The following is a 21318-nucleotide window of genomic DNA, read 5'->3' on the forward strand; positions in this document are numbered from 1 at the left end:
ACTTAATGTTTCAAGTGTTAGTAGAATTTTCAGGAGTTCCTTCAGGTTTGGATAACAAGTGTTTTTGAACAGATGCCTCTGGAATCTTCAATGTCTGGGGTTTAGGGTTTTTAGTGGAGGCTGTAGGCCTTGTCTTTTTTTGTTTCTTAGTTATAAGAAGTTTTTAATGAAAAGAAGTTTTTAATGCTGTTTTAACTTTGGCCATGTTTTATGTCTAACAGAACTAACCAAAGTATTTTCTGTGAGTGTATTTGCTGCAATAAAATTTAGGGTTATTATTATAAAATCAGTAACATTTTAAGAGAATTTGCTTGCCTCAGAAAATGCAGGCAGTATAACATTTCTCAATCATGATGTGATACTGTGACTTTAGTCCAGTTTTGAAGTTAGATGTCTGTGAGTAAAAAACCTGTAACTTGTGATCTTGTATTTAAAACAGTATATTTCATTTACATAAAAGCTAATCTAGGTTGTCAATTTCAAATTTAACTTGAAAGGCTTAGCAAAGTGTTGCATATATTAAAAATACAGGTGTAGGTAAGTAAAAAAACTGGATTTTTATTACAAGGGGACTTGGTTTTTTTTCCCTTTCTTTGTACAGGTAAGCATTTAAACACATTCTACAGTAGAACAAGATGAAGGAAAGCATCCTATCAACTACAACTTAAGTTTTTCCTGTAGCCCAACAGGTTGTTTTGTTTGTGCAAAGGATGCACTTGTCTGGTAAACTGGGAGGAAAATAAAGCTGCCCTCTTCTCCTCTGAGCTTTGTATGAAGTCACTTCTGCAGGTGCCTGTATCCTGCTCACTCAGTAAACACGGGAAGAGAGGATTCGTGTGCTTCATGCTTGTGTTATGCAATCATCTGTTAAAATTGCCACTGATGCCATGCTGGAATAATGTAAGAAATGTTCACAGACTGCTTGAGCTGACCATTGATCTGCCATGAAGCAAAATATAGCTACTTTTTATTGTCAGTATTGGAATAAAATAACAGGTGTTGCATTGGATCTTGGCTCACGTGCTTTAAGTAAATAAACCTGGTGTTACGGAGTGAGCTGGTTAAAGATACTTCATATGGAGTTGCTATATCTTTATTCTTTAGGAAAATAAAGGTTGGAGTGCTTTTTCATATTTTAATGAGGAGGACTTAAATAAGTATGAGAATTTAAGAGTCTTGGGAAAAGTAATGCTGCTAATGAGGCACAAATCCTCTGTGGTGTCTAAGTGGCTCTGAAAACTGCTGTTCTAACTGAGCAAGTACTGGGAATAGGAAGTGTTAGCACCACATTTAATTTGACATCTTGCTGTGTTGAAGAGGTTCTGGGCTGCTGTTGGCTGGATCAGGAAACAGCTGTAACAGTTAACTTTCTTATAAAGTTTTCTGTCTAAAATAAAGGCATGCATACGAATGAAAAATCCATCTTAATTGCAATATGTGATAAAGCTTTGCAGGCATGAGAGAATTTTAGCATTCAGAAATTAATTAATGGATATTTACCTGAACAGGGCAAAAAGTAGAGCAAGACAGATAAAATTTCCTACAATCTTTATAAATTGAAGAATTTAACTATGATTTATTTAGAGCAATGTGTGTCTCTGTTCTTCTAGTACACTCACAACTTGAATTGTGTTTTAAAACATTTTATAAGCTTGATGACAGCAGTTCGGTGACATAGCCAGGTAGAACTGCTGCTAGATAAACTGTGGGGGTGTTAAGATGAATCAGAAAAATCAGTGCTTTCGTATGTGCAGATATTTTTAGTTCCCAGGTGTGTTTATCTCCCGTTACCTGAATGAAATTAATAAAGAAAAAAGCCAACAAACCCAAACTTGACCTTGAGAGTTCCCAAGCAATGATATCTCCATTTATATTAGTGAGTTTGTTCTTATTCAGGGGAAGAAAAAAATTGATCCCCTGACCTGAGGGCTTCCTCAGAGCTACAAGGTGTCACTTTGCTGCTTCTTTTTGCAGTAGGAGTAGTGGCTTAGGCCTATCAGAGAAGCTTCTTTCCAAAAATCCTGCCTTGTTACATTGACAGCAGTCTGAAAAGTGCTTTTCAGCCCAGTTCCTCTAAAAAACGTCTTTGGACTTGTACACTTTGCTTTTATCTGGATTAGCTGATTTAGTTCAGAAATACAGAAGGCCGGGCTTTTTATTTCAGAGTTGCCAACAAGGTTACAAAAAAAAAAAAAAACATTACAAAATGAAATTCTAGACTGCATTTAGCATTAGGGTTGTTGTTAACTGCTTCCATATCAGTCTTATTGAATCAGTTATATTCCTGTTGAATACTCTTCTTACAAGCTCTTTTTCATTGCCTCTTTAATCAGATTCTCGCTTTCCAGGTTGTAGTATTTATGTTTAGTATTTATTTCTTTCAGTTTTCCTGTAAGGGTCATTAAAATAGGCACTCTGCATGAATTGGGTTGCATCTGTAGCAGTTAATACATCTCAGATATGGGGAAGAGTAAATGACATGCTCTCAGCATACCTGACAAAATGCTGTCAGAGTACTTCACCTGAATTACCCTCTCACCTGAGTTTTTTGCTGCTTTAACACCTCCTTTATAGCATGGCCTTCATTCTTTCTTGCTCTAACTTGAGGCATTGCCTGCATCTGAGAAAAAGTGTGGAATACTATGTTTTGTGTGTAATCTGTTTAATTTGTCTCCTATGGCCTTTGGTTTTTTTTTTCCTCTGGTATTTCAAAATTTGGTTTTGGGGTTAAGTTAAGACTGTAAGCCATGGAACTTTGTACTAATACTTTAAAAAAAAAATTATGTAGTTCCTGGATTATTTTAAATTTAGTCATTTAGTCATTTTTCACTTTGTCAAAAGCAATTGGGACCTCCTTAAGGAAAAAAATGCTCAAGTGGTTATTTCTGTGTTTAGAAGACTAACTTAGTTGTGCTTTTGGGGTTTTTTTCCCCACTTAAGGGTGTCTGAAGTCAGAAGAGGGAGCCAATATAAAACTAGTCTTAAGAGAGGCTTCCTTGAAATGTTGGCAAAATAACCTTCTGTATTTATCAGTCCTCACGTTGGAGGAGTGCTCTTTGGGAATAAATGCTCTATGATTCCTGAGTAGCAAGAAGATTCTAAGCTGTTTCTAAAATTCCTTGGCCTGAAGAGAAAAGAAACTGCTTCTGTTTCTTTCGTAATTATGCAGTCCAGTGGTATCAGAATTGCAGTAAACATGCATGGAAGAAAACCTGCAACTCTCACAGTTAAGCAATAATTTTTTGCACTATTACCTAATAATGTTTTATATTCATAAAGCATGGATGGGACTTCATTGCATGTGTCCAAGGACATCCTCCAGTAACCTCCTGCATGGATTTTGAATGTGAATGTGAGAGCTGGAAGGAAAGGCTTCAGCTGCCTGCCCTAGATCCTGTTCTGCTCTGGAAAGAAGGGCACTGGTAGTTCTCTGTGCTCAGATATCTGTTCTGTAATTTGGGAAGTGAGTAAAAACGTCTTTCATATTGAATTTGACCTGTTAAATGCCAATTAGACCTCAGTTGTTTCAATCTGTTGTGATTTTTTTCTCTCTCCTCTGTTCTTATCTTTAAAAAAACATGCTTATAGGTAAAAATTGTTCTTGTAGGTAAAAATTGTTCTTGTAGGTATTATGTTTAATGATAAATGTGCTTAAATGAATTCTCTTATGTTTTAACACCAGTGTTGCACATGTACAGCATTTAAACCAGCTCTTAAGTTTCATATGTGCTGATGCTATATGCTCCAAATTAAAGAATTAAGTGGTTCGTGTAAATCCAGCAGATGAACTTTTATTTTTGCAATCTCCATAGTAAAGGAAAATCTGGAATATTGCTGCTGCTTTATCCAAGTAAGGAGAACTGTTTATAAGACATCTATTACTAGTCAGAGATAGAGTTGAATGGAAATAAAGATTTGTGCAGGAAAATTTGTTTATTTTTAATTTTTTTTTTCCTGAAGAGGGTCTGGAAAAAATGATCATGTTGTAACTGTTTAGGGCTTGCTTAGGTGTTGGTTACTAGACAATGTGTTGTGTTCCACAGTTGCTAGTTCTGATCTGTGATATTACTAAAGGAAATGGTGGGGGATAATTTCTTAAAATCTTCATCATAACAGAACTTGGACCATGTGGACTTGGGCTCTGACTCGGCCACCCTAATCAAGTGCTGATGGGTGGGAAAGGCTGTGCAAGCTGGCAGCCTTCGTGGAATACTTTATAATTCTTTGGCACAGATGAATAACTGGTGCTTTGAGTTACTTTATGACAGCGTCTCCTCTGTCCATTGTTCCAGGGATTGTTGTCTGTTGTTTAATGCCTTGCTTCATACTCATCACATAGGTGAAACGTCAAAATAAGAAAACAATTTTAATTTCATTTCTTCTTAAATAAGAAACAATCTGTGGAAGGAAGGCAAGATGGGTGCAGGCCTTGATAAATAGAAGTGATGGCACATCCTGGGGTGATGTGTCCAAGGAGGAGGATAGATATGAGGGAGCAGGCTTGTGAACGTATGCGAGCTGGAGAGGGTGCTGGCTTTGCAGTCAGGCCACACACAGTTCCAAAAGATCTCAGCAGTTTCGTCAGTGCTATGATGACTCACCATTACATCATTTTCACCTCTTTTTTCATTTATCCAGCATAATAACAGCTACCACAAAATTGTGGCTATTCACAGAGGCAGCAAGAATCCTCGCAGCTGCAGTTTTATATTGTGGGTGTTCGGTCTCAGAATTGAAGTGGCTGAGGTTTCTGAGGAAGGTTGGTCTGCTCTGTGCTGCAGGGAAGACATTGGTCCCAGCTGTGTTTCTTAGATATGTTCTGTTTCTCTCTGAACCATGGCACATGGACAGATTTCTTTCCTCCATGAATTTTATACGAAGATTTTTAAAAAACATTTTTAGATAAAATGCAAACAGAAGTAGAGTTTTATTAGCAATCTTAATCTAAACATTGAAGTTAGCTACTGTTTTCTTCTTGTGGTTACTATATTCAACAGTATTTGCCATAATTTTCCTTTATATGTTTGTACACTGCAAAAATTTTCAACCTCAAATGCAAGATGAGTGTGACCCTTGGAAGCTTGTTGCTTATATAGTGGTGTCTGAAATAGTGGTGCAGTTATATTTACATTGATGATGATGCAGTAAAACTGCTTGGCTTGCCCATTTTGCAGATGGTACAGACCTTTGGATTTTAAAATGGAGTGGGCATTTTGTCTTCTACATGCTCCTAAAATACCTTCTCGACAGCATTGGGGAAAAGTCTGTCTTAAATGTAAATTTTTTTTTTCAAAGGTTTTTGTCTTCATTAGCCATACAGAAGATTTAAAATCTAGCTAAACAGAGCGATTGCAGATTTATGTTTTGTTGTTCAGCCTTTCCTTGCTTGGTGGTAATAGAACTACGAGTTTTTAGACCAAATCAATTTGTTCTTGATACAAACCTTCTTGTCTGTACTGTTTGGCCATCCAGAATGGCAGAATCTTGCTTGCTTAGAATTAAATTTAAACTCATTTGAGACAATGTGCTTAAGCTTCTTCTTAAGGTCAAATTTGCCATGACAACAGTTAATGGAAAAGCTTGAAAGAAATCCTTGGAAAACTCTTGGAGTTGACATTACTGCTTCTGTTTTCACTCTAGTGCATGCTTGGATGGAAGTCAGTCCTTGGCTTTTCTACTGAACTACAGTGATGTTTGTTGATTTATTGAGGGTCCCAGGGGTGAGAATTGTGTCTGAGAATTGTACATCTGCTAGTATTAAATGCCTGTGGCTTTTCAATTTATTTCAAATTCTGTATTTTTAGGTGAAATAGAGAACTTCCACATTCACTCTTACAACTAAAGAAGTAGGCCTGTCTCTATTAATCTCTGTTTTCTTAGGTGTTTGAGGTATTTTGTGAGCTTTTGCTTACTCTGAGGTTTCTGAACGACATAATTGAAACTGATCAGTGTCTCATAAATTTTCCTCTCTGTTATCATGCAAAGATGTGAATGACCAAGATCCCTCTTCTCATTTTCTCATCGGAGGCCAGACCTTCAGCTTTTGCTTTGCTGGTGGGATCTACATTTTTCTGGACTCAGATATATTGCGGTCACAGATGAATTTCCCTGTAACATTGTTCCCTTTTGTATCTTGGGTACATCTCCTGTTAATAAGCTTCCATAGTGTCAGAAATGGAAGTAAATAAAATACAGAAAAATAAGACACTTCAGGGTTCTTTCAGCAGAACTGCTTTAGTATCTGTCATAAAAAAGTTGTAATGCATTAGTGGGGAATGGAAAATGATCATTTTGTTGCCTATGCTGTATTCCTGTGACAAGTCTCTTTTTACTTAAAGCAGGCAAATCAACAAGCTGGGAAGATGGTGGCTGGGGAGCCTGGGATGAAGCAGAACTACAAGAACCTGTAAGTTCATGTGTATGTATGTGTGTATATGTATTTATTGCTAACTTCCCTATTATAGAGGACTTTTCCATTGGTTTGTGTGTGTGGTGTTTTGGTTTTTTTCTCCTGTGTAACTCATCTGGGCAAAAAAGGTCTTGACTTGTGTTTCAAATGTGGCTTCTTGTGTGTCCCTTGGTCTATAGTTTTTTTCTAAATATAATTTGGATGTTACCTATTGTGATAATTGCTCATGTTCTTGTGTTCTGTAGGGCTTTTCTCACCAAAGTATACACACATTTTTCTGTGCTGCTGCACCTGAGAGCATCCTTTTTGTCCTGTAGCTAGTCAGAAACAGTAGGGCATGGCAGTGAATCATGAATGAATATAAATCAAAAAATCCTAAATAATGAATTAGTGGCATAGACATCCCCCTAAGGATCACTAGTGCTCCTTTTATGTTGTGATGTTGGATGGTACTGCAGAAGGGTTTAAACTACTTATGTGGGATGGAATAGCACAGTTGCTCTTTGAAGGGGGAAAAACATTCCTCTGCACAGCTCATTCTACTGAGAGCAGCAGGGCTGGTCTGTTAACTGTTTGTAAGGCTGAGCCTTCCAACTCCAGCTGACTTGATGAGATGTCAGTGAGGCTGCTTGTAGAAATCCTGTGCACATGAATGAATCATCCCAACAGAATTACTTGATTAATTCACTCTAAGAGCTCTGAGGAATCCAGACCTCACCTTGCTAGCAAACCCTTTATCTGCTGTCTTTTTCTCAGTGGGTAGGAAGGATGCCCAAGCTGTTGGACAGTATCCTTGTGACTATTCAGCAGAGAAACAGATTTTTCAACTAAGGTGACAGACAAATTGAAATGAGCATGATGTCTCCCAGGGATGAATCACTGACACTGTCAGGAATGGCAGGGTATAAAACCTTTTAAATAGGATGGCTACTCAGCTGAACTATAATTGTCATGAAATGAGTGTGTTTCTCAGGCCACATCTCTTCTTAGATGTGCTGTAATGTTTATAGCTTCCTGAATGAGTGGAACAAATACTTGATTTTCTACTTTTGTTGTAATTTGATAAAACCAGCAGGCATTTCTAAACTGAAATAGTTCAGTTTTTCACTCTTTTCTTTAAAATGTCACACTTTTCTGCCAGGTGATTTGCATCTTTCTTGCATCCTCTACTAGCAAATTTTCCTCTAAAGTTACCAATGTTCCAGGCCAAACTTCAGAAAGGGTTTGCTATCATACACAGCAAAGAGGTTGTTCTGTGTAGGAGCAAATACATACAGGAGTCTGTGTGTCTGAACACACAGCAAAATGCATGAGAATTGCTGGTAAAATATAACAATCAATTCCCTTGTTTCAGCTTTTAACTCTTGATTTGCATTATGCTTGGTGAAAGATTAATTGTTTCTTGGAATTACTTGTTCCCTGGACAAGTATCTATTTCATGGAACATAGCAATTTCTGAGAAGGCATTGAAAATTAAAAAAACTCTGGTTTTTTTATAAGGTGTCCTTTTATGGATCAGATTAGTTGTTTTGTAGGAATGATGATGTCTTTTCTTAAATGCAGATTTTTAATAATTCTGTCTTTCACCTTTAAGTTTGTTTTGACAAGTTCAGTGCCTTTCCTGTTTTAATTCTTATCTTGTTTTTGTAGCTAATATGGGATAGTCATGTTTTATATCTTTGTATTTCAAGTTCTTTGTTCATGCTTACAGATAATTTTAAATTTTCTGCCTGAAATAATGTTGTAGTTCCTTTTAATCTTCCGACAAGCCTTTAATTTCTGTTTCTTTTTCCTCAGTCTGAAAACCATGACATTAAAAATTAGTGCAAGGCTTTTTTCTTTGGCTTTTGCTTATGTGTTTTTGCACGACACATTTATCTCTGTCACAAGGAGTTCAGATTGTCATTAGTATCTCAGATAACTTCATTGCCTTTTTGTAAAGTCTTGAAAAATGCCAGTAAATAGGGAGAAATTGTTGCTAAAGAATTTGGCATCTATCAACAGACAGAAATAACATGAAAATAGGTTCTAGGAGATGGTGTGGACAACAGTAGTTAGCAATGCTTGTAGTGTGCTAATGTAGACTTTATCATGGATACACAGGGTATTTCTATGTGCAAAATAAGCATTTTTATGGTACAAGCTTATACAAGGAAATAAATCACAGAATCACAGAGTTCAAGATTGGAAGAGACCTATAAGATCATCAAGTCCAGCCCATGTTCTAACTGTTCAACTAGATCATGGCAGCAAGTGCCACATCCAGTCTTTTTTTGAATTCTTCAAGGGATGATGCCTCCACCACCTCACTGGGTAAATGATTCCAGTATCTGACCACTCTTTCTGTGAAGTATTTCCTTCTTAATTCTAACTTACATCTCCCTTGACGCAGCTTGAGACTGTGTCCTCTTGTTCTATCCGTTGTCGCCCGGAGAAAGAGGCCGACCCCCAGCTCACTACAGCCACCCTTCAGGAAGTTGTAGAGAGTGATGAGGTCACCCCTTAGTCTCCTTTTCTCCAGGCTGAACAACCCCAGCTCCCTCAGTCGCTCTTTGTATGGCTTGTGCTCCAAGCCCCTTATTAGTCTCGTTGCCCTCCTCTGGATACGCTCAAGTAACTCGACGTCCCTCCTAAAGTGAGGGGCCCAGAACTGGATGCAATACTCCAAGTGAGGCCTCACCAGTGCCAAGTACAGGGGAAGGATGACCTCTCTGCTCCTGCTGGCCACTCCATTTCTGATACTGGCCAGGATGGCATTGGCCCTCTTGGCTACCTGGGCACACTGCTGGCTCATATTCAATCGACTGTCAACCAGCACCCCCAGGTCCCTTTCCACCTGGGCACTATCCAGCCGTTCCGTCCCCAGCTTATATCGGTACAGGGGGTTATTATGGCCGAAGTGCAGTACTCGGCACTTGGACTTAATGAAGTTCATCCCATTTGATTCTGCCCATGCGTCTAACCGTTCCAAATCTCTCTGGAGAGCCCTACACCCCTCTAGCAGATCTACACTCTTTCCCAATTTAGTGTCATCAGCGAATTTACTAATAAAAGACTCTAAGCCCTCATCCATGTCATCAATAAAAATATTGAACAGAACTGGCCCCAACACAGACCCCTGAGGGACACCACTGGTGACTGGTCGCCAGCTGGATGTGACACCATTCACCAGCACTCTCTGGGCCCGGCCATCCAGCCAGTTCTGAACCCAGCAAAGGGTATTCCTATCCAGACCACGGCCCGCGAGTTTGTCTAGGAGTATGCTATGGGAAACAGTGTCGAAGGCCTTGCTGAAATCCAGAAAAACAACATCTACAGCCTTCCCTGCATCCACTAGCCGGGTTACCTGGTCATAAAAGGTGATCAGGTTAGTCAGACATGATCTACCCCTCCTAAATCCGTGCTGGCTGGGTCTGATACCCTGGCCGTCCTGCAAATTTTGCATGATGGCGCATAATATAAACTGTTCCATTATTTTGCCAGGTATAGAGGTCAGGCTGACTGGTCTATAATTGCCAGGATCTTCCTTTGCACCCTTTTTGTGAATGGGTATCACATTGGCCAGCTTCCAGTCATCCGGAACCTCACCAGTAATCCATGACTGTTGGTAAATGATAGAGAGTGGCTTTGCAATCTCATTTGCCAGCTCTCTCATTACCCTGGGGTGGATCCCGTCTGGTCCCATAGATTTATGAATATCCAAGCATTTCAATAGTTCTATAACAGCCTCCTCTTGGATAATGTGGGGACCATTCTGTTCCCTAAAACCATCAACCAGCCTAGACGGACAGGAGTCTTGAGGGCAAGTCATCTTCCCATTAAAAACCGAGACAAAATAGGCATTAAACACTTCTGCCTTCTCCTCGTCTGCAAATACTAACTTCCCACCTTTGTCCAGTAAAGAACAAAGGCTGGTCCTACCTTTCTTAGTACTATTAATATATTTATAAAAACATTTTTTATTATCCTTAACAGCAGTCGCTATCCTGAGTTCAAACTGAGCTTTGGCCTCCCTAATTTTTTTCCTGCACACTCTAGCAGCCCTCTTGAATACTTCCTTGGAGACCTGAGCCTTTTTCCAACTCTGATACGTCCTCTTTTTATTCTTAAGTTCCTCCAAGATCTCCTTTCCCAGCCAGGCTGGACGTTTGCCCCGTTGACTGATCTTTCGGGATACAGGAATGGTTTGTTCCTGCGCCCTCAAGATCTCTGCCTTGAAGTAAGCCCACCCTTCCTGAACACCTTTATTTTTAAGGGCGGCTTCCCAAGGGACGCTCTGAATTAATCTCTTAAACAGGCCAAAGTCTGCCCTCCAGAAGTCCAGTGTACGAGTTTTACTGGTGCTCTTCCTAATATCGCCAAGTATTGAAAACTCTATTATTTCATGGTCACTCTGCCCCAAACGACCTCCAACCATCACATCCCCCACCAGCCCATCCCTATTTGTAAATAACAGATCTAATGTAGTCCCTTCCCTGGTGGGTTCATCTACCAGCTGTAACAAAAAGTTATCCTCCATAGATTCTAAGAATTTTCTGGATTGCCTCTTTACTGCTGTATTAAGTTCCCAGCAGATATCTGGTAGATTAAAATCACCAACAAGAACAAGGGTTGATGATCTCGAAACATTGCACAACTGCTTATAGAATAAATCGTCTACTTCTTCTTCTTGATCGGGTCGATGATAACAGACTCCCAATATGATGTCGGCGTTGTTGGCCTTCCCCTTGATTCTTATCCATAAACATTCAACACCTTCTTTCTTTGTTTCAATTTCAATGGCATTGAAGGTTTGCTTAACATAAAGAGCTACGCCGCCTCCTCTTCTTCCTTTTCTATCTCTCCTGAAGAGTCTGTATCCAGCCAATGTAGTACTCCAGTTATATGAGTCATCCCACCACGTTTCCGTGATGGCAACTACATCATAGCTTTGCAGTTGTACCGTGGCCTCCAGCTCTTCTTGTTTATTGCCCAAACTGCGTGCATTGGTATACATGCACCTCATCTGGGCAACTGAGTTCACCCCTATCTTACGCTTGCAATTCTTGGGCCTATTTTCAGTTAGCTCAGCTGGTTCCCCTTCCCCCTTCAAGCTTAGTTTAAAGCTCGCTCAATGAGGTCTGCCAGTTCATGAGCTAAAATCCTTTTGCCCTTAACGGAGAGGTGTACCCCATCTGATTCCAGCAAAGAAGATGCTGTAAAAATACAATGAATAGCTGATTAAGAGCATGATATACAAATTCTTCCTACAGTTTGGTGTTTTTTTTTTTTTTCTGGGAGTAAATGTACAGATTTTCAAGCAGTTGCAACTTTTCTGTAACACAATAAATAGAATGAATCAGAAAATTATCTCATTGAAGTTGTTGGGTTTTTTAATTTGTGCATAGCTGCTTTGAGATATTAGAGGATGGAGTAATATTGTGCAGAGCTAGGGAGAGGTAGGGTTGGATATGGAAGTGGAAATAGTCTGTGGACAAGGAAAAGCGTGTTGTTGTGATTGGATAAGAGGATGAATCTAACTAACCAGGAGTATCAACTCTGAGACTTTGCAGCAGTACACCCCAAGGCTGTTACTGCCTCACTTTGAACTATGATTAGCAGGAGCTACTTTGTTTGTGCCACAATAAAATATTTGGCTGATTGCCCCAAGGAAAAAAGATAGAATTTTATTGCTCTTATACATGAGGATGGGATCTAAAGTTTTACTTACCCATCGTGATACCCTTAAAACTTGGCACCATTTAGTTTGTAATTGTTTCCTTGTGTAGTTACTTTGTGGAAAGGCACCTGATACCTGGTGCCATGTGAATACCAGCTTAGTAACCTTCTTCATATGTGCATGTATTTGCTTAATGCTTATCAATTTATAGGCTTGGAAAAATTCTTCATTTTGAGTATGGATTGTAATGAGAATAACTAAAGAGATTCTCTCCACTTTCTAACCAATGATTTTAAAACTTAAGATCTCATTTTCCTTGTGTCTCTCTAAATAAAGATGATTTTGGGTAGAGTGAGTGATGAGTACTTCTTTGTTTTCTGTTGTAAACACAGAATTAGTGCAAGACTGATGCATTTCTCAGGGCTTTTCATGCAAGTTGGAGCTGAAGTGATGTGGTCAGTAATAAAAAGTCCATTCAGTGCTGCTATGGAGGGCAAGCCCCGTTGTTCTCATCGGTCTTGCAAGTTCTGCTGTGTCTAAAAATTGTTGCATCCATTGACTAAAGCTTTACCTGTAGGAAGAAGAGGAGTCTAATTCCAAGAACCAGCGAAATTACTGGCTTCAGGACTGTGTGTTGTCCTTGTCACCAACCAATGACCTGATGGTAATAGCTAATGAACAGAAAGCCGTCTTCTTAGTGCGTAAGTATCCATTCCACTGAGTGCTTATGCTAGGACACTTTATAGTAACCAAAGCAATATTTGTTTGCCCCACTCTCTTCTGTTTATCCCCCAAGTCATACCTTTAAGATTTTTGAAGTGTTTTATAGTACACGTCATGCATTTTCTAGGTGCTTCTTGCGAAGTAAGTTGCTTTGTCTTTACTTTTCAGCTGTGTTTTGATCTGTGGAAACTGTTTTGTCACATGAAATGCATATGTGTTATAACTACGTAGTTGTTTTAAAATGCTCAGAGACATTGACATTAATTTTTCTCAGTAAGAAAAACTAAAGTTTTGGTTTTAGCCATTAGAAAATGCTTGACCTTAGTTTTCTTTTTCCTTAAAAAATTACCTAAGCCAGTATCCCTCTTGGAAAGGAGTATTAATGTGAATATTCTTGAAATTCCACCTTTGACAGGAAATTCTTGAATACCATCTTAAACAATGGGTGGCTTTGTATTTTACTCTAAAGTAGGGCTCTGGGAACTTTTAAAGGTATCACTAGTAATGTATGAACACTGCTCAGCCAACTGCTGTTTATAGATGTGCTGTTGTTTGGGGTTCTGGTTTTTTGATGGCTGCAGTGGGTGATGTGAGGAAGATGAAGGGAAACATCCTGATATGGGGACAATTATAGCATTTTAAAACAAAAAATCAGAGTGTTGAAACTCAGATTTGCGTAGTTGGGCAGATTGTATTGATTTGTCATACTGCTTTGTCATTCCCTGCAAAGCTGTCTGTTCCAAACCTGCTGTAGACCTGTTGCTAATTTGTCATCAAAATTGGAAAAACAGCAGTACACCTCATTAAGTTCTTATTGGATCAAGCTTAAAAAAGTGATTTAAATCACTGGAGAATGGATTAATGAATGCCTCTGATGAACTTTACAGTGACAACTGTCCCCCACTGGGCAGAAGTGTCCCTGTGCCTTGGGTTTTAGGTGTCAGACAAATGGCACACAGCACTAACTTAGTTTTGGATGTCCATTGACACCTGGGAGATGATTCAACAATCAAATGCCAGCTGTAACAGCACCCTGTGAATAACAAAGTGTGGTGTCTTCTAACCCTGAATTATGATGCAATGATTAAAGATTGTCAGATTTAATGTGGGTATTTATGTTCTTTTTGGCAGTTAAAATTTTCTATTCATTGTAGCTCATGTTCAGTAGTGTTCCCAGAAGATTTTCCTTGCTTAATACTTCTTTCTGAAGGATGCCTGTTTCCTGAATTGAACCTTTTAAAATCTGATGGATTACTATATGAATATTTTTAAACAAAACTAGATATTTCAAAATTTTAGTGTCTTATTCCATGTAAATTTCTAAGAAAACATATGAGTCCTTTCGAAAAGTCACTAAGACTATATTTTTATTTTTATGCTCTTCAAGGTTTGTAATTGGCACTTAATCTGAGTGTGGTAGGATGTGTTGTACCAAAGAGAAAAAATAAAAATAGAACTATGTTTGTGAGATGCAAAACATTGGAGTTTTATAGCTGGTGTCTTTATCTCTCATGGCAGCTAAATGGAAGCACAGTGACAAGGGAAAGGAAGAAATGCAATATGCTGTTGGCTGGAGTGGCTCTTTGAATGTTGAAGAAGGGTAAGTGTTGAAATGCAGCTGTGATTAAGATGTTATTTTCATGTTTAACAATTTGTAACCTGCTTTTTACTTGTTCTCTTTTTCCTTTCATCTGAGTGCATTTGTGGTTTTATGTATATTAGTGTTGGAAACAAATAGAGTAACATGGTTCATGAGAAGCAGTATCTGCAAAGCTCACTCCTGTGTATTGCATGGTATCACAGGACAAGTTCTTACAAATTAAAAGAATGGTTCTCTGCAAATCAGTGTATTTGTGTGTAATTTACACATGCTTTTTCTAAGTTCTTGTTCTAGAAGGGAAAAAAAAAAGTACTTTTTGAAAAATCTTTTATAGTAGAGATGAAATTTTCTTAGGGAATGTTCAGCTGGAAATGTATGAAGTTGTTCTAGAAATACTTCTCTTCATTTTCAAAACCTCATTCTAACAAGCATTAAGTCAACTCTGATCAAAATATGATTTTGGGCTCTAAGTCACTTAGGGACTTGGAAAATTTGCTTTGGTCATACATTTGGTATTTATACAATATTTTTCCTTCATCTGTCTTCAAATAACCAGACAGATGCTTTTTTGAATCTCCCATATGGAATAAGATTTTGAACTTTGCTGGTTACATTTGCAGCCTTGAGTTGCTGTCTGCTTCTGAACATACTCCCTAATGCCTTCACCCTTCTGTTTGGTGCAGGAGGTGTTGACTTTTCTCTAATCTGTAAAAATCATAATCCTTTTATAAAACTGCTGTTGCTATGCATTTGAAATTAACCTGACATTTTTTGTTAAAACTAAAAAAACAAAAAATTCATTTAAGGGTTTGTTTTTTTACTAATGTTACAGCCCTGAAACAGGTAGCTATGAAACAGGTAGCTCTGTTTAGATAGGGGCACTTATATTCAATACATTTTGATTTATTATTCTGTGGAGGTGTTAGTATAATATGTTAATTACTGTCCAATTGTCAAAAGACTTGACTGGTTTTGGTTGGCTTTTTGGTTGTAATTTTTTTTCCTTTCCCCAAAGTTGCCTTTAACTGAGAATGTTCTGTAGTGGCTAAGCTTTGCTATTGCAGGATGAGATGTCACTCAGATATTTAATGTTGCTTTGAGGATGTAATGAACTTGCAATTCATCTCAGCCTTGCATTTAGAAAGCTTTCCTTCTCTGATTGTCTACCCTGCTTATTTAGTCACTCTTTGGGAAATGGAGGTGACCTGGAATGTAAATAATAAACAGTACTGCTGGCATTTATGCTGGATGTGCTGTTTGGGATATTATCTTGAATTCTATGCTGTCTCATAAAACCTTTGTGCTGCTTCTGTTTCCCCAGACAGTGTAAAACTTTGCATCATGGTAACAGTGAAATAACTTCTGAATTGAGATACTCTGACCTGCTCATCTGCTTGCCTTCTGCATGCTTTGCCTGTCATTGAGCATGCTCAGTTATTGCATTAACTGGGAAGACCATATTCAAATGCTCTCAAATTATAAGGCACTGAAAGGCAGGGTATATAAAATCTACCTAATTGCATTTTTCAAAAATTTGTTTTGATATTTATGGTTCAGTTAGCTCTTTAAAAAAAAGTGGGTTTTATGACATATCATTATATATCGGAAGAAATAATTTACCTTTAGGCACATGAAATTCAGCTTGAATGTTCTGAACAGTAGTGACAGAATAATCAGTCTGTAATTTATGAAAGACAGCATTAACAAGTTACAAAAAGTCTGTTTGGGCATTCCTGAACTTGTAAATGAAAATGTCTTTAAAATGAAGGGACTTTTTCTGATTCTTATTGTGAATTTGATATATGATGTGCTGCATTAATAAATTATTAAAACTTTCAAAGTGCTGACATGGCAAGACCTCTTGAGTGGAGTAAAATTTCCCTGCAAGGGAAAGCCACTAATTTTGTGTTTCTGTTTCTAGTGAATGTGTGAGTAGCGTATTGTGTATTCCACTGGCAAGTCAGAAGAGGTAAGGATGTATATGCATCACTAGTGTCCTTACATGACACTTTTTTATATCTCTGGCTTGGAATGGCATTTGTTTTTAACTTGAGTGTATCTTTGTGAAACAGGAGCTCCACAGGTCGCCCTGACTGGACTTGCATCGTGGTTGGCTTCACCTCTGGTTACGTTCGGTTTTACACTGAGGTGCGTTTCTCAGCAGGACAGGACCAGGGAGCTCTTGGCATAAACATCTGGGTGTTTTAAACTTTGGTCCCTGCAGATACTGCTTTTTTGCCTTCCCCAAGAAAAGGGACAGAAATGTTCATACTTCTTATCCTTTCCTTTCTAGAGTGGAGTACTGCTTCTTGCACAGCTTTTGAATGAAGATCCTGTCCTACAGCTAAAGTGCAGAACCTATGAAATTCCCAGGCATCCTGGTGTCACAGAACAGGTTTTGTCAGATTATTTCAAAAGCAAAGTGCCAGTGTTATGGGGTATGGAAGGGAGTATTCTCTGTGAATCCTCTGTGTCCTTTATCAGTTTTTGATGGGATGGACAATTCCTTAGAACAGGAGACCCTTGATTTCTTATTCTAGATGTGTTCATACCTGTATAGTTTGAGGATTCAGAATGTTTTTTGGAGTATTAGCTCTATAGATTTGTTCTATTTTTCTCTGTTTGCAAAGAAATACTTCATTCATTTTCTATTTATTCATTTATGTGCAAAAAGCATAGTAATGCATTCATGAAGGGAAAAATATGTAACTTGACAGATGCCAAGAGCTATTCATACTCATTCATAAGAACTTAAATATTTCACAGAAACTAGCTAGAAATTAAAAAATATTTATAGGGCTAGGAACCTGCATGTCATTATGAGTATTTCCTGCAGAGAAGGCTCTGCAGAACTCAGACTATTTAGTAAAGAAGGCAGCTTTCTTTACTTTTGGCTGAGTTGGCAAGTTTATGTGGAAAATGAACAAAATCACTGAAATTTCCAAGTTTTCTTTGTACAAATACTTTGTACATGATTTAGTGTGACATTTTTGGGAGCAGTTTTGAAATACAGAAACATTAAGGAATTTGACTCTTGAATTTGTATCACCAGATTAGCATTTATGTGCCCAAGTGGTAATTAAGGCAGGCATTAATCCAGTTTCAGAATTTGGTTTCCTAAAACTGTAATACTTATATTCTAGATGAACCTGTTTTTCTGTCGCCTTCAAAAGCTGCTGTAACTTATGTATTTTCTTCCTAAGCCATTAGATATATTAAGCAAACAAATTATTAAAAGAAAATAAAAGTAGAAAACTATATGGCTAAAATGATTTTTGGAAGAGTTTAATACTAAATTTCTGTAGTTTTTCCTTAGTTGCCTGTGGCTTGTTCGATATGAACTCTCTGGATGTAATCCTCATTTTGTGTAGTTAATAGTATAAAAAGCCAGAAAATAAGCTGTTTTAACAGTAGCAGTGATCTATTTTTTGTCTCCTTTTTCTCATTTTTTCCCCAGAATGAGGAACTAAGTATCTTGTACCCAGCAGCAATTGTGACAATTGATGGCTTCAGCCTCTTCCAGTCCCTTCGTGCGTGTCGCAATCAGGTAGCAAGAGGTACGTGTAAGGGGAAATGTTTATTTTTCAATCTGTTAATAGTTCTTTTGTTTTTAGGAAATTTACTTAGATTAAATATAAAATTAGGGTGGAATTTAGATCTTCCTTGCTTCTTCATTGGTACATTGACACCTACTGCATTCAGGGATGTTTCTTCCTTTACAGAAAATGTTCCCAGAGCCCAAGTTGTCCAAGTAGTATTGACTGTCTTCTACATGTTCACCGTAATACAGTACGCCGGTTTTGGCTGAGATAATTTTTTTTTCTAGTAGCTGGTATGGGGCTGTGTTTTGGATTTGTGATGAGAACAGCACTGATAGCATGCTGATGTTTTAGCTGCTGTGGAACAGTGCTTACTCAGTGTCAAGGCTTTGTTTGTTTTTCACAATGCCCTGACAGTGAGCAGGCTGGGGATTCCCAGAAACTGGGAGGGACCCAGCCGGTTCAGCTGACCCCAACTGACCAAAGAGATATTCTGTGCCATATGATGATGCTCCTGGAAATAAAAGCTGGGAAAAGAAAAGGAGGAAGGGCGAATCTTCAGTTATGGCATTTGACTTCCCAAGCAACTGTTATGTATGATAAAGCCCTGCATTCATGGAAGTAGCTAAATACCTGCCTGCTGATGTGAAGTAGTGAAGAAATTTTATTATTTTGCTTTGTTTGCATGCTGTCTTTATCTCAACCCACAAGTGTTCTCACTTTTACTCTTCTGACTCTCTTCTCCATCCCACTAGGAGGGAGTGAGTGAGCTGCTGTGTGGTGGTCAGCGGCCCACTGGCATTAAGCCACTGCATACTGCTGAGGTGCTTCTTAGCATGCCACTGTCAGTGGAATGTTCTTCTTCCCAAGAAAGACTTTATGGGAAGTGATAATGTTGGGATGATGGCAGTGGTGGTCCATGGTCTTTGTGTTCATGTCTAAGAGCTTTTCATACCTTGTTTGATTGTACAGACTTAGATCCCGTTCCTTTAGTACAGTGCCTGTTCATAACTCTGATTTGGAAACAAGCTCAGTTTCCAGGAGGTAGAGGAGAATTATGTGACAGTACTGTGTGATAGATGGCACAAGGATGGTGTTGAGAAGGACTCAAAGCTTGTTGCAATGTCTGCAGCTGGAGTGCTGTATCTTCCTTCATTCTTGATCATCTCTATTTGAGGTAATAGATACTTTGAAAGTGACACTCACTGGTTTAGTCTTACCACTGTTCTTACCTCCCACTGTTACATATCTAGTGAGTGTTCTGACTTTGCAGGTACTCAGGTGGAGAAGTTTCCGCTTACACATGCCCACAGAAATCAATTGTAGTAGCTTTTTAAAGTTGTACAGCGTATTATACCATAATACCTAGTAAATACACTATCTGCAAGTACAAAATGTATTTATGATGGAATATCGTGCAGTTTTCTTCAGGTAATTTTTTAAAATGTTTTAATTTGATGATGGTAAGTATTTCAGAAGGCCATTTTAACAGATATTCCAATGCATGTTAACTTAAAACTAGGTTATTTTGTGTCTTCAGATTGCATCAGTGGTTTTTTTTCCTCTCTGTTATGTTATTCCTTTGTCTTTGACTCAGTAGAAATTTTTTTGTGCTTTATCGACTTTTGTCAGCTGCAGCATCTGGCAATGAGAATGTTCAACCTCCACCATTAGCTTATAAGAAATGGGGTTTGCAAGATGTGGATACGATTGTTGACCATGCTAGTATAGGTAAGCATTCCTGTTTAGTTTCAAATATTTTAAAAAATTAAATTCATGGTTTTGCGCAGTTAAATTCTGCTTGAGAGTGCTTAGTGATACTGATTGGATAGACGTACGTAGTGAATGAAGGCTGTCATAGTGAATGATCTCATTAACCACTATCAAAATATTTTTTATTTTCTTTTCTAGTCTAATTGAACCTTCCCTCTTACAGCTGTAACTAAATTGTTCTTTGTTGCTTGGTAAGAAACAGCTGAGAGAGGCCAGATCAGATGCAGTTATTTCCATTTCTGTCAGGTGAAAGAACTGTCTGGCAGGCAAGTTAAGACCAGTGTGGGTCTTTCCTGAGTCAGACACATAAGGAAATTTAAATTTGAGATGGTTCCTTTCCAAAAAGGACAGATTGACTGATAGACTGTCAAAGACTTTTACCCTTCAGAATTTGCAGAAGCCTTGGTTCTTGTCAGAGAGGCATATCTGAGGGATATTAAGCTTAGTTTCTCTTCCACCCTTTCTACAAAAGCAGCTAAGAGGTCAGAAGGCTGCTATTAAGGCAGGTGAAGTGAGTTTGGTACATGTATTTTTGCTGCTGAACTCTGCTGAATTTTTTTTCTTCTGAATGAACCATATGTGCTTTGTAATTAACCTAAGTCCATGAGGTTATTTCTGCTGTGTTGTTTGGCATTTCTATGGTTAAAGCTGTTCCTCTTCCCTCCCTGCTGAATGCTGGCTGGTCAGTCAAGAAGGCAGGAATATATTTATGCTTTTAGAGCAATTGCATGCCTCTGTTCTGAATGTGTAAGACATTCACTTTAATGTTTTTGTTAGGCATCATGACACTGTGTCCTTTTGATCAAATGAAGACTGCCTCCAATATAGGAGGATATAATGCAGCTATTAAAAGCAGTCCACCTGCCATGTCCCAGTATGTTACTGTTGGAGCCAATCCTTTCACTGGGTTCTTTTTTGCCCTGGAGGTATGTACTACAAAGCTGACTCACTGAAACTTTGAATAATTAATCTTTCTTTTTTTCTGTATGAGTATTTCTGAAGTATTCTAAAGTTCTTTTTATGAATACATTTCCCCTTCTTGATCTTCGTGAATGGGAATGATTTGGAGTGGATATGATAGTAGTGTCTAGCATGGGTTCATGCTACTGAGAAATTTTATTTTCTATCTTAAATTGAGTGTGATAAATAATTTTTTCAAATGTGTGAGTTTATTGCCAACTAATGTTTTTGAAAAGTTATGTTAGTATTCTGTAAACATGCATCTTATGAATATTTGGAGGTCTTTAGCCTTTGATTCAACACGACCTGAGTATATTGTAGTGATTTCTTGTAGGAGAAAACTGCAGTTTGTGCTTAACTGTAGCATATTTACATCATCTTCTGTTGTATTGGAGGAAAAGGATGTCAGTGTAGCTGTGTCTGTATATTCAGACCCTAGATGTATACTGTCCGTACCAGGATTGAAATTTAATTGTAAATGCTGGAATTGGATTTTTGGTTTCTGTTCTTGCTTTCCAACAGGTTTGTGAAAAAACTGCTTACGTTGATATTTGCAGGGATGCCAAAGCCATACACCAGTCAGTTCTCTGTGATAGATTATACACAGGGGTTTTTTAACTTCTGTTGCAGATAAACATACTGAGCTACCAATGAC

General features: G+C 38.2%; 1 protein-coding gene across 3 annotated transcripts in view; it reads left to right on the top strand.

The window, feature by feature from the left end:
- The window catches only part of RAB3GAP2 (RAB3 GTPase activating non-catalytic protein subunit 2), a 46317-nt gene that overhangs the window by 2572 nt on the left and 22427 nt on the right, over positions 1-21318 (top strand). Inside the window, exons 2-10 of one of the 3 annotated variants that reach the window (XM_058019515.1) lie at positions 6339-6406; positions 12646-12769; positions 14310-14391; positions 16313-16360; positions 16464-16539; positions 16685-16786; positions 17849-17948; positions 19563-19661; positions 20481-20629. In XM_058019515.1, the coding sequence (XP_057875498.1) occupies positions 6339-6406; positions 12646-12769; positions 14310-14391; positions 16313-16360; positions 16464-16539; positions 16685-16786; positions 17849-17948; positions 19563-19661; positions 20481-20629 (848 nt within the window). The remainder of the gene's footprint in view (positions 1-6338; positions 6407-12645; positions 12770-14309; positions 14392-16312; positions 16361-16463; positions 16540-16684; positions 16787-17848; positions 17949-19562; positions 19662-20480; positions 20630-21318) is intronic. The other 2 variants (XM_058019517.1, XM_058019516.1) reach the window with 2 other exon arrangements.

This window comes from Melospiza georgiana, chromosome 3 (assembly GCF_028018845.1).
Source record: "Melospiza georgiana isolate bMelGeo1 chromosome 3, bMelGeo1.pri, whole genome shotgun sequence".
NCBI lineage: Eukaryota > Metazoa > Chordata > Aves > Passeriformes > Passerellidae > Melospiza > Melospiza georgiana.